The sequence below is a fragment of the Drosophila virilis genome, chromosome 5 (genome assembly GCF_030788295.1).
Source record: "Drosophila virilis strain 15010-1051.87 chromosome 5, Dvir_AGI_RSII-ME, whole genome shotgun sequence".
In the NCBI taxonomy this organism is placed as follows: Eukaryota; Metazoa; Arthropoda; class Insecta; order Diptera; family Drosophilidae; genus Drosophila; species Drosophila virilis.
In genome coordinates this window covers 15,370,012-15,382,184 of record NC_091547.1, presented here as the reverse complement: position 1 = coordinate 15,382,184, position 12,173 = coordinate 15,370,012, and the positions used below count along the sequence as shown (strand labels likewise).

Genomic DNA, 12,173 nt, shown 5'->3' with positions numbered 1-12,173 from the left:
AAATGTGAAAATGCTTAACTATCTTTCGCAGACTCACCTCCATGCTTTCATCCAATTGATTGTTGTTGCTGTCCTCCGATTTTTGTTGTTGTTCCAGCAGTTCAACTCCATTCTCTGCCGACTTATCCGTACGCCTCTCATTTGTCCTTTTATCACTTCCGTGATCGTGTGCGCTTACCTTATACTCTCGCATCAAGTACATGGCTGCATCGGAATGCGGCGGTGCCTTCATAAAACGAGATGTCATGTCTGTCTGGCTGAGTCCCTTTAGGCTGTTTATTCCGCCCGGATGTTTGTGCATAAAGTCGGACAGATCATAATACTGCTGACGATATTTCACTATGAACTTATTATTGTGCTCCGTCTGGCTGAGGGCATCCATTTTGATCGGCTTCCAATTCTCTACTGTAACGCAAATAGTTCATAAAACAATTATTAGTATTTGTACATAGCCATATATTGTAGTAGATTCTTAACTTTTTAATTGAATACTTGTAACTAATGCACACCACTTGTAATTTATTCCCTGATCATCTGTAATTGTCAACTGCAGTCGATAGCTAAATTATGTAGTGCTACCCCAAAATGCATTATTTTTATTGACTTTGGAACAGCTATTGTATAAATGAGCTCTTTTGGTTTTCTGCTCGAACAAAACTGCAGTTTTAAACAATTTTAACTGCCGACAATAATAGTTAGATTGTAAATGTGAGGCAAGCATAAAAAGTCGATCAAAGCGTAACTTAAAGATAAGATAAAACAAAACATAATGGGTCACCTTAAATCGCATGATTATTTTATTGTGCCATGATTTTAGTCAACTTTTGCCAATGATGAACTTTGGTACATAAAATGCTTTTGTACATGATTCCCTTTCGGACAATATTAGGCAATGCCCGTGAGGATCTACGATATTTAAAGTGAATACAACTTTTCGCGATATTCTTTCATATGCTTGATATAATCTCTATAACTTGACTTAATCGAAAAGTTTTAAATAAAATGTGTTAGAAATAATTCACATATATTGTGAAGCTTACCACCATATCATATAGCTATATAGGAAGAATCGCTCGTAAAATTTTCGTTGTTCTTGTTGCTTTATGCAGATATTATGAGCCCACACACGAAGAGTCTGGCAAATGTACCACATACCAAATCCAAATGAGAGGAATCTACAATCAGGCAGAACTCGAATTTCGTCCGAGTCAGCAAAAGGCTTGCATGGATGATGGAAAGCTTTGAAGGGAGCGGGGGGGCAACGATTGCAGTCTCTTCTGCAATCTGAGGTCAGAGAGATTTTATATATTTTTCTGAAACAAGTATAAATATTTTTGATCAGTAACAACTGCGGAGTTGATACAGCCTTGTCCGTCTCTCAGCTTCAAAGCTTTCTTGATTGTACCACGCTATCATTTAGAGAGAATACGAATAATCGGTTCGATCGAATTTCTTATTCTCATTTATTTTGTGAAAGATTCAAAGTAATTTCTACATGTAAGGAAAAAGAACATGTCCAGGGCAAGAACGAGCTCTAGACAGTTCAACCCTTGATTGAATCGCACATTCATTAAAAACTAAATCATTCTTATATATATATCATATATATACAGGTCTTCTACATATACTGTATGCATTTGCGTACTTTGTGTGTATATGCCGGATAGTCCTGGCATTCGCAAGTATCAAATCCCTGCAATGTACGTAATTGCACCAAGTAATTATAGGTTCTATTTGATAAGTAATTACTGTTAATGGAGCATGAGAAAATTTGCAAGCTGCTGCTAATTTCAATGTACTCGCTCGCACAGAGTGTACGGAATATGCGAAAGGCAGTGCCAGGTCAGTCCACGTATGCCTCATATGCATATCGCATTCCTCGAAATATACATATATCTATAACAGATGTTCTTTTCAGACGACTGATTGCACCAGGCCATTGCCAAATACGCCCAAGAGTGCCTGATATTGACCTCAACATCAATATGAATATACGAATGCATTCAAATGCATTTCCATTCATTCGTTTGGGCTATGCGTACGCGACAATTGGAACGTAACGCCAAACAAGTTACCTCTTTCATAAAAGACAAAAAAAAACTATAAAAAAATAATAATAACGTCTATATACATATAGTAGTTGGTATTTGTGTTAAGTAAAGAGACTTGCAACTTATCAGTTATCGCTATATCGCTGATAGTGGCATGTTAATGCCGCGTCCCGGGCAGAGGCCTCTGTCGGTCGTTTGTCAAAGTCCGTGATAAGCCCCATACTAAACATGGGCAAGGTGTACCGCTCAGTTGGGATGGTACCCGATATAGCCGTACTCTGACTCACGCGATTGTATTCTTTTCCGTAATATTGAACGTTTGGCAACCAGGAACTATCTATTTACTTGCATTTATATACCTAATATGAATGCTTATCTTCAGTATTTATGGCTTTATTTGGTTTTGGTTTTGGTTTTTTTTTTGTCATATCTGCTTCAGGTCTATTTGACGGCTTCTACCAGCTGAAGCATTTCAGACTCGTCAACCCGTCCCACTTGACATGCTGCTACTTTGTGACGTGTTTGTCCCAAATTCATGCGATCGCAATGTTTTACATGCTTACTCTTATCGATGAACGTTATCTCTTCGAGTTAGTTGTAACAATTTGTTTATCTGCGATATAGAGCGGTTTTTTTTTTGTATCGCTTAAGTGTTAAAATAAATTTCTACATTTATGACAAGGTTAGATATTATATTATTAACATCTACTAGTTAATAATATTTAAGGTACAGCACTAGAATCATACTAGTTTAGGATAGAAAATAGTTTAAAAAAAAAACCGCTCACACCAGGTAAATTATAGAGAATATTGCAGGTAAACACGAATGGACAAACCTTTCTTACACCGTTGACTTATCGAAGAGAAAATCAAAGTGAATACGGGATCAAGACGATTACAGTTAATTATTTGGCGAAGGCCGCAAGGAGGCGCGATTTCCAGCGAATCAAGCGCGTCTCTTCGGCTCTTCGAATTGCAGCCGCGTCGTATACGTAATTTTTTTCACGAAACGAACACGAACGAACAACAAAGCCGACCGCACGCAACGCAAAGCAACTCGCAACTGAAATCGAAACAGAGCGCCTAACGGTTGGAAGGAACAGCGTCGACTGCGACGGCGACGTCGACGGCAACTGCGACGCTGACGCCGACGGCGCTGCCACAACAGCGCTGAGTAAAGAAGAAGCTTTACCACCAGATAAACGCGCCGAAAATAAGATTAACACGCTTTCACATGCGTCCAACTATTGTACCGAGTCTTATCAGCTGTACAATCTTGCTCAGGTGCCCGATATGGCTATACTCTATTATTACTTAACGACATAAATTCAATAATAAGCCCCTTAGGGAAAGTGTTAACCAGGGTTAACCAGGGAATGCGGGTTACACAGAAACTAAGGCTCCTAGAGATTCTTCGGTTGAGTTGAGTCACAATTATCAAGATTCCTTGTCTGATAAGAATGACGGTGCTCTATTAAATCGTTAAATTACTGATTAGTGACATGTAGATTCTTGTGTCGCTTTGATTATATAGAATGACTCACAGGTAGATTGTCACGTGCCAAAGCAGGATCTATTGCAAGTCTTTGATATTATTTTTAATCATTTTCAGTTTTCTTGAGATATAATTTTTTATTTTCGCACAGTTCTAAAAAATAGGAAAAACAAAAATGAAAGGAAATATTTTCAAAAATCCAATTATCTTCTGCTGGAAAACTTGTTAAATGCTTTATGCGTTTTTCAAATTCATTTGCATTGGTACACACTTAATTAGCTATTTCGAATCTCTGATTAGACTTCGCAACCAGATTATCGAAAGAACCTGATAACAACGCACATCCAACCAGCCCACACCCGGGAGCACGAAGGCAAATACTCTTTCTTATTACATATCTATACAGAGAGTTCTTTGCTTGGGAGTAAATATTTTATTTTTGTCTTCTACTTTTTAGCAGCTAAACTGCTTTTAATTTCACATTTTCTTACGATTTATTTTAAAAATTTTATTTGATCCGCGCGGCGCCGGGTAATTTCTGCTCTGCTCTATATACATCCTTAATTTAGTATACTGAGTGTACTCTAAGCTTAAAAATGTTAATTAAATGTATGACAATTTTTTGTATGCACAAACAGGGAATTCCCCTAAATTTGTGGTATGAACATATTATATACATATCAAAATCGTATAAGCGGAGTTAGGTATATATTCTAGATCAGCATCAGCATCCGAGTTGATATTTGTCTTTCTCTTGCAGTCAGTATATATGTTGGAATCGATCAGATCGGATCACTATGTCATATAGCTACTATGGGAAAGATCATTCGTAGCATCTTATATGGCAGTATATATTCTGTATTCCAGGATATGTTCATCAGACTCGGCTTCAATGTTCTCACATATCTGAAAAGGGAAAGTGTCTAAATCAGCGGCGTGCCCAACATATACTTACTTTCTCTTTTTTTTTCGTCAATTGCTGCACTTCTGGCTAGCTTATGAGACACATATAAGAGATATATTAGAGATAAGAGATATATACCTTTGGCCAGCATTAGACTTACACAAAGAGCACGAGCTAATTCATTTTGTTTGCACTATGATAATGCAATTGGAATGCCACACTTACGAAAATAGACTGAAATTTGAAAATCAATTGAAAGCTTGCCCCCCCCCCCCCCCCAACCATTTCTTAAACTGATAAGCGACAATTGTAGGTCGGGAATAGAAAAAAAATTAAACATGAGGTATCGGTCAGCTGTTAATTGTGTGTGCATTTGTATAAGAGTATACGTATTTAGTATAAGAGTTTGTCCTAACGGAAGCTTGGCCCGGTCCGCAACGAACATTAGCATGCACTTGAAAAATAGCCCGGCCTGGCACCCAAAAAAACACGCTACACTTTTTTAGCCGGGAAATTGTAAACAAAATCGGATTATTTATGCATACATCTGTCTATCAAGAAATTGAATTAAAATAACTATTAGGTTATTCATTGTTCGGTATTTAAAAATAACATGCATTTGTTTTGCCAAATGAGCGCGAAATATTTCAAAACTGAAGATCAATTAGATAAGAGTCGACCGTAAGATACCCTGTAGATTGTTTGAAAACAACCAACCGCATATTCATACTACCTTTAGCACACTTTTAGGCTGGTTGCACAAATCATGGTATGATATTAAAGATCGTAGAGCGTTTCGTATATCGTAACAATTTCTACAGCTCTTATAATCCATGCTCAAACAATAGAAGGTTGTTATCGTTGCAGTGGTAAACTATCGATAATTTGAAGTCATCGAAGAACCAACCTATCAAATTTGAAATCTCCAACGACTTTTCTGACAATGCGAGCTGAGAATATAAATATCGTAGGATGTCGCTTTTTGGGATGTTCTGTCCGTTAACAAAACCAATATACCCGTATTACCCGTGTTCAATGATTACAGGATGTAAGCAAAGTATTTAATTATTTATCAAAAATGTATAATATTTGAAAATCTCCAACCTGCAGCATCCGAGTCATCGTCGACTACGTCAATTACGACCCGTGCAATTCCGTTTGGCTCTAAAATTAGTTCTACAAAAAGCACCATATGGTCGAAACGAGGAGCGGGAAGCATACGTAGTCTTCCAAAATGGCAAATATGGAATACTCTTAAAGGCATTATTCAGATGCGCGGCCAATTTCTATAAATTATCATTATCATCATTATCATGGAAGCTGACTATATGGTTGGTTTGATTTGAAAAACCTTGTACTCGTTTTTTCTAAGGAAGCTATGTTATTATGACCCAGAAAGGATGTCAGATTATGTCATCCAAAGCTCATTTGATGTACTTAAAAATATCCGATATAACCAATGTCTTTCAAGCTGTTTCGATAATAAAACTGTAAGCTTGCGTTGTAGGTGTTTTGAAGTTTATTTGATACTGATAGCTTACAACTAGTTTGTAATTTAGAAAGTACACATGTTTACGCGTATATATATTAATATATACATTCATATGCTGATATATATGTGTTATATTAGCAGCATCCGGCAGACAGATGCCTGCAGCTTAAAGTCCGCCATAACCGTTTCCATTGGCGGCCAGCTTGGTGCCGTTGCTGTGTCCATGGGCGTGCAGCTTGGTATTGGACTCCACACCGCAGGGATGTCCTAGAATCTTAGCCTTCTTAAGTGGTGGCTCATTTGTAATGGTGGCAAAATCAAACTGCAATGAAAAAAGCCCAGATTAGCGACAAAGCCTATTAACATGACGATATTTCGTACCCGTTGCTCCAAAGACAGATGCGATATGGGCGGCAGCCCAATGCAACCGCGCAAGATGTTCTCAATGGCAGCACGCTGGCTGAAGAGCGAGTTGACCACCTGTGCTCCGCTGGGCACCAAAGGCGCCTTGGTGAGATAGCTGAGCAGTGACAGCACCGGCTTGAAGGGCACCCAAGGAGCCTTCTCCTTCTCAGCGCTGCGTAATTGTATGCGTGCACTTAGCTCAGCCAGAATGACCAAATCCAGTATAAGTGGTGTGGCCAGAAGGGAATCTTCGCAAGTATTGTGTATAACCAAAGTGTTGTGGCCGCCCATCATGATCTCGGAAGTGTACTCGTCCATGGCCCGCTTGCTGTCGCCCACATAGGGTACATACTTGATGACCACCACATGATCGGGATGTTCGTTGGGCTTATAAAGCACGCTGTTCGAGGCGACCATATCATCAACCACATTGCTCTTGGAGATCTATAGAAGTCATCAGGAATAAATTAACCGTTCTGTTGCCAGGTATAGCTCAAACATACCTCCTTGGAGCGGAACTGCTTGGGAGCAGAGAGATTCTTGCCATCGTTGTTGCCCAGATGGTTATAGCTGACAATGGAGACTGGCTTAATGCCGGCTCCCACCAAGAAGTCAACCAAAACGGATTTAATCTTTGTTTGGCCCGACTTAAAATCATCGCCGGCAATGAAGACCTGCTTCTCCTCGGCCAGCTCCAGCAGACCGGGCACAAATGTGTTCTGCGGCGAGCCGTTAATGTACGTGCACTACGAAAGATCAGAATTCCAGTTAGTTAAGCTAAACACTAAAGGGATAATAGTTACTTACGCCTTCGGCTATGCTGGCCATGGCAAAGATGGTAGAGGGCGAGATCTCAGACTTGTTGGCCTTAAGAGATGCCTGCAGCTCCTGACTGGTGGTATTCAGACCCGGCTGCACAATGCTGAAGCGTTCTGTATTTGCTGTCCAGAGGACAACGACAGTATCGACGCCGCTGCGCTTCTTGAAGTCCCGTATATCTCGACGCACCTGTTCGTACTGCTCCAGCCTGGTGCCCTTGATGAGATTATCAGCACGATCTAACTGATTGGCAGCAATAAAATCTGGATCGTAGATGGACGGTCGCGGCTTCATTGCCGAAAGATAGTCATATAGCTGATCCTGCAGGGCCACATCCAATACCTCGGCACGTCGCATCGCATCGCCCAAGTGATGGCCACTGATGTCCCAGCCATCCAAAACAATATCGGCTGGCTCCACCATTGGCAACAGCTCTTTCATGGGCAAAAACACATCCTTACCGGTCTCGTCCGAGCCAATGTAGACCGTTGAAGCTTGGGTGATGGAACCATACCAATTGGCGCGCTGCATGCCCTCCTTGCGGCGCCATTGCATCTGCTGGCGATTCGCCTCCAAGGCGGCCGTTAGCGTCGAGCCGTTGTTGCCGCCCCAGCCCACCAGCATGACACCCAGCTTGGGCACATGACGAGCTGTGCGGATCTTTATCGCCGTTGTCTTCGGGTGCACCTGCAAGTAACAAGTGGTACGATGATATCAGTAATTAATTCCTGGCCTATACCAAGAACTAAACCAAAATAGCACTTGTTTTGGCCAGCAACCCTATCGGGCCAATAAGCCAGACGTGGCTTGATTAGGGAAACGTAAAATTGCTAATCAACTTTTGCGAACGCGTGATTTTTATTAACTTCTCTCAATGACTAACCCAATCTGTATGCCCTATTAGAAAACTTGTTGTAAACAAATAAATAATTATAGTATATGGTATGAAAATGTGCTTTGTATGTATCAGATACAAAATAATGGTGCATATTACAGAATTATGGTAATATATCACTAAGAATTTTCGAACTATGACTTGTTTTACCCGCCAGCGGCTCGGAAAGTGTATTGAATCGTCGGTGTGTTTTTCATGTTTGACTCCAGTTGGCACCTGATTCTTGGCAGTGCTGCCGACGCGTGTTCGTTAGCAGCCAAGTGTTTATAAATATGTATGTATAATGTATAACGATAATCGAATAAGTCGTATAAATAATTTATAAGCGCGTTGTGCCACAACACACTTGTTGTTGCGCATTTGCCGGCCGGCTTATTAATAGACACATTTCAGAATTTCATCACACTGGACACAGATAAACATGATGAAGCCTTATTCGAGCCACAGAAAGGAAAAAGTAGCAGTATGGTGAGAAAAACAGGTAAGAGTGCTCTAGTCGAGCATGCCCGACTGGCAGATACTCTTTACTCTGTGCTAAGAACCCTATATTTATAAAATTTTCAAGCCTAATTAATGGTGTACATGCCAAAGCACTATAACTGTATTTCAATATTCGATACTTATCGACGTAATCAATTGGGCACATCAACATTTATCGATATAAATTAGAGACGATATCGATATGGCGTCATAAATAAGCTCTGACATTTTACATATCTCAATGAGAAAAGGGTATAAAAATTAATATTCATAGTTTGATTTGATGTGCTAAATGGATTTTCTCTTAGCGTCTGGACTTGTAAGAGCGCAAAGCTCTCGCTCTAGCATTAACCGCTCTTTGCCTTATTGACATTGACCTTGAGCAAGAAGAGTGCGGCAAGTGTCTGTTCCTGGTCGCAGTTGGACCCAGCGTGTGGCCCGAGATGGCGTTCGAGCAAAGTTAAACAACACTTTGTTTTCTTTCGAGCCCGGTTTGTGTATTTATATACTTAGCCGATAAGGTAACATATCAAATCATGTTCACAATCCAAACACGATAATAGTTGGACTTTATTTCACATAAGACTCAAGTGTGTTAGGCGCCTGCGCATTGCCGGAGCCAAACACGCCACCAAAGTCGGGAATGGGATTGGGAATGGGAATGGGAATGCGAATGGGCAGTTATCAACATTCGACTTTGCTCTATCAGCTGTTTTAGAAAATGTGCGAGAATCAATAAATTGAGTCCAGCACCCACACGAATTTCTGACTGTACGATTTGTGGGCCTGTGTCCATGTCAACATTGGCCCATTATCATTCGTTAACAATACCGTATTTGTTCATTATATGAATAAGCGTAAAACTCTGTTCGGACTGCTGAATCAATGGAAAGTTTTCCGAACAATCGCCGGGCTAGCAAGTGCTCCATTTAATTAATGCAAGTGTTTCCATAAATATCCCAGAGCCGGAGAAATTTCGAGAACATCTGCGTCTGGTTGCCACAATTTCAGTGTGAAGGTGTGCTCTACTAAAATAATATTCGCTGGCAGATATAATGTACGAAAATCTCCAATATGTTGAAGCTTGACATCGCCCCCTAGCCATAAAGCTGAGAAATACTTTATTTCCGACTGACCTTTGCTATAATATATTAAAACTCCGATCTGATATGGGAACTGCCTCTAACATAAGATCCTGGCTATATCAACTGCGTAGATGATACTGATCAGGAATATATACACATACTTAATGATGTATTGAAAGCTTGGAGCCTCTAACCTCAATAGCACCCAAAAATTTCGTGCAGGCCCGTCTTGCTCCAGGGCAGGGTATATTGCTTTACGCTTTACTTTTGAAAATTTAGTTTCATTCAAGACTTTTCCAACTACTTAAATTGACCCTGAACCGCCTCATCCTTCTCAGCTAGTCAACATTTCCCTTAAGCTCTTTCAGTTCTTATGCAACTGTTGCATTCCATTTTTGGAAGAGTTCGCTTTCGGCTTAAATCAATAACAGGTCTGATTTGGCGGAATGGAGGTTTGTCCAGGCCGGCGACTCACCTGCAGTGTGCCCGAGGCAGTGCGATTCACATGCGACGTTTGGTATTCGTAGTCCGTCTCAATAAACTTATCGTCCACGTGCACCTTGGGCGAGATGACTTCCAGTGTTGAATTTTTGGTTGGCTTCATTTTCGATATGCGTACTTGTACTTTTTGAGAAATGTTTATTCGTTTATTTCGCACTTGTTACTTGTGTATCGTTCACACTTTTGTTTATAATTTAGCGTGTGGTTTGTTTTGTTACAAGCAATTTGCTGCACACTATTTGCCGTTTCGGTCAAAGGTCTGAGTTTAGGTCTGGTCAAAGCAAGAGTTCGCTGCTTAATGAGCATAAGTGGGAGATGCGGCCCGCTTTTATTTACCGCAGCGGCGCGTTTTTTTTTGTTTTTTGTTTCTCTATTGACTCTTAATTCTGACAAGAGAACCGCTATTTGCCGGCTTCGTCGCCAACACAGAGAGCCACAAGCCAAAGAGAGCACGCAAAGGGCGCATGCAAGTGTATGTATGCACACATTACGTGGGTGTGCTTTGTGCATGTGTGTGCGCATGTTTTTGTGTGTGTGTGTGTAAGCCTCAGTGGAAACGAGCAAGTAGTTGTGGCTTGAGATCGCCGCATTAGGGTGTACAAAACTATGGCTAATTAATGCTACAAAATACATGGATGCTCTACTCGGGAGTCAACGACTAGCGGATACCTTGACCATGACAGAGCTGTAGTCATATACACATATACATCCTATTCATACATATGTAAGTACATGTACACAAATACGCACATACACAGGCTCACAAGCTCTCATGACGCTTTCCCCCCAGCTTACGCTGTGGCGGCGCTTTCCTATCCCTTGGCCCCGCAGTATGGGAAATGCGTTCCTCAATAACTTTGGTGTTTTCTTCTGGCCCTCTTCTAGGACTATAAGGAAAGGTATCAAAAAAACCTATATATGCATGTATTCTAAATCTTTTTAAATTACCAAATTTTTAAAAATCGAACTTAACAAAAATGGGAAATAGTTGGAAAAATTGAAAAATGTGAAGCACATTTAAGATTTGTACCCATTTTCAATTAGCTGCGAACCCAAAGAAAATTTACAAATTTCGCATTATACATCCATTAGTTGGGGTTTTGGTTCAAGCCTTGGTTTCTCTTATATATTTTTGTGATATATTTCAGGCATTCATCTATTTTTGGACGAAATTATTGCAAGCGAACATATTCTCATACAAAATATACGTAAATAAGTGGTTGATGCTCAAGCCAATTATACTTGGGATCCGGGTCTACCTCAACAATTTTTAAAAATTTTATTTTTATTTTATTTTTATTTATAATTAATTAATTTATAATTGGTTCGGTTCATAGTCAAGATCCACATAAAGTATTACAATAGTACAAAACCTATTGCCCGACTTCGAATGCAGGAAAAACTATCTATCATATTTGACATAGACCTGTTAACGCTCGGAATGGGCAGAGCTGGTCGGAGTGTTTGCGCATCTGAACAGCAAATCAGACAACAAGTGAACACCTAATTATCTTATTTCCGTGACGCTTCTGCAGCCTCGAGAGCGGAGCTCTCCGTCCATCACTGTGGGTAAGAATCAAGCTTGTATCTCAATTTCAATCAGAGTCTATGATAAGTTGTGGAAAATTTGCACGCCAATTTTTTTGTTATGATTTGGATGCTTTCAAGGTTTTAGATCTTATTGTACTGCGTACATACAAGAAATTTGTTATTATAAAATATTGCTCAAAGCATTTTCTAGATGCTCAGTTGTTGTGGCTTACTGGAACTTTCCACTGTTGCAGTCAATTGAATGCAAGCTGCGCTCAAATTACAATTTGTTTATCAATATAAACGGGTTGGGCTCCGAAGCGAGGCATGGGATTCTTCTGGAAATTGCATAATTGCGTATTGGCTAGCTCCAGCTCTGTAAAATTTCCATGAAAACTTTTCCATTAGAGCCTGAAACCAAATATTTATCGAATCTAAGACTAACTCGGATGAAGAGTCAGAAGCGATGCCTGATCTCAAAGTAAAAGCAAGCCTTTGATATTGTACAAATTGAAG

The 12,173-nt window shown here is 40.1% G+C and overlaps 2 protein-coding genes and 2 long non-coding RNA genes across 9 annotated transcripts in view; 2 read left to right on the top strand and 2 right to left on the bottom strand.

The window, feature by feature from the left end:
* The window catches only part of Fa2h (Fatty acid 2-hydroxylase), a 6,117-nt gene extending 3,008 nt beyond the window's left edge, over positions 1-3,109 (bottom strand). Inside the window, exons 1-2 of one of the 2 annotated variants that reach the window (XM_002049759.4) lie at positions 2,888-3,109; positions 38-402 (exon numbers count right to left, since the gene is read on the bottom strand). In XM_002049759.4, the coding sequence (XP_002049795.1) occupies positions 38-382 (345 nt within the window). In that variant the 5' untranslated portion in view covers positions 383-402; positions 2,888-3,109. Of the gene's footprint in view, positions 1-37; positions 406-2,887 lie in introns of both variants that reach the window. The other variant, XM_015173877.3, reaches the window with a different exon arrangement.
* LOC138911341 (uncharacterized) overlaps positions 1-5,947 on the top strand; it is a 23,023-nt gene extending 17,076 nt beyond the window's left edge. The window contains exons 3-4 of one of the 2 annotated variants that reach the window (XR_011416900.1): positions 5,302-5,498; positions 5,561-5,947. This is a non-coding gene — a long non-coding RNA (uncharacterized lncRNA). The remainder of the gene's footprint in view (positions 1-5,301; positions 5,499-5,560) is intronic. The other variant, XR_011416899.1, reaches the window with a different exon arrangement.
* Inos (Inositol-3-phosphate synthase) lies at positions 5,947-10,236 on the bottom strand. Its single transcript, XM_002049761.4, has 5 exons — positions 10,102-10,236; positions 7,155-7,853; positions 6,851-7,093; positions 6,324-6,791; positions 5,947-6,264 (listed from the first exon to the last, which is right to left on the bottom strand). Exons 1-5 carry the CDS (start codon positions 10,228-10,230, stop codon positions 6,109-6,111), a joined length of 1,695 nt encoding a protein of 564 aa, XP_002049797.1. The 5' UTR covers positions 10,231-10,236; the 3' UTR covers positions 5,947-6,108.
* On the top strand, positions 8,462-12,173 carry LOC116651105 (uncharacterized). 4 transcript variants are annotated; one of them, XR_004304125.2, is made up of 4 exons: positions 8,462-8,793; positions 8,850-11,026; positions 11,276-11,696; positions 11,869-12,173. It is a non-coding gene; the product is annotated as an uncharacterized lncRNA (long non-coding RNA). The 4 variants fall into 4 exon arrangements; XR_011416898.1 differs by having other exon boundaries at positions 8,473-8,542; positions 8,627-8,793; positions 11,276-12,173; XR_004304126.2 differs by having other exon boundaries at positions 8,694-8,793; positions 8,850-9,062; positions 9,126-11,026; positions 11,276-12,173.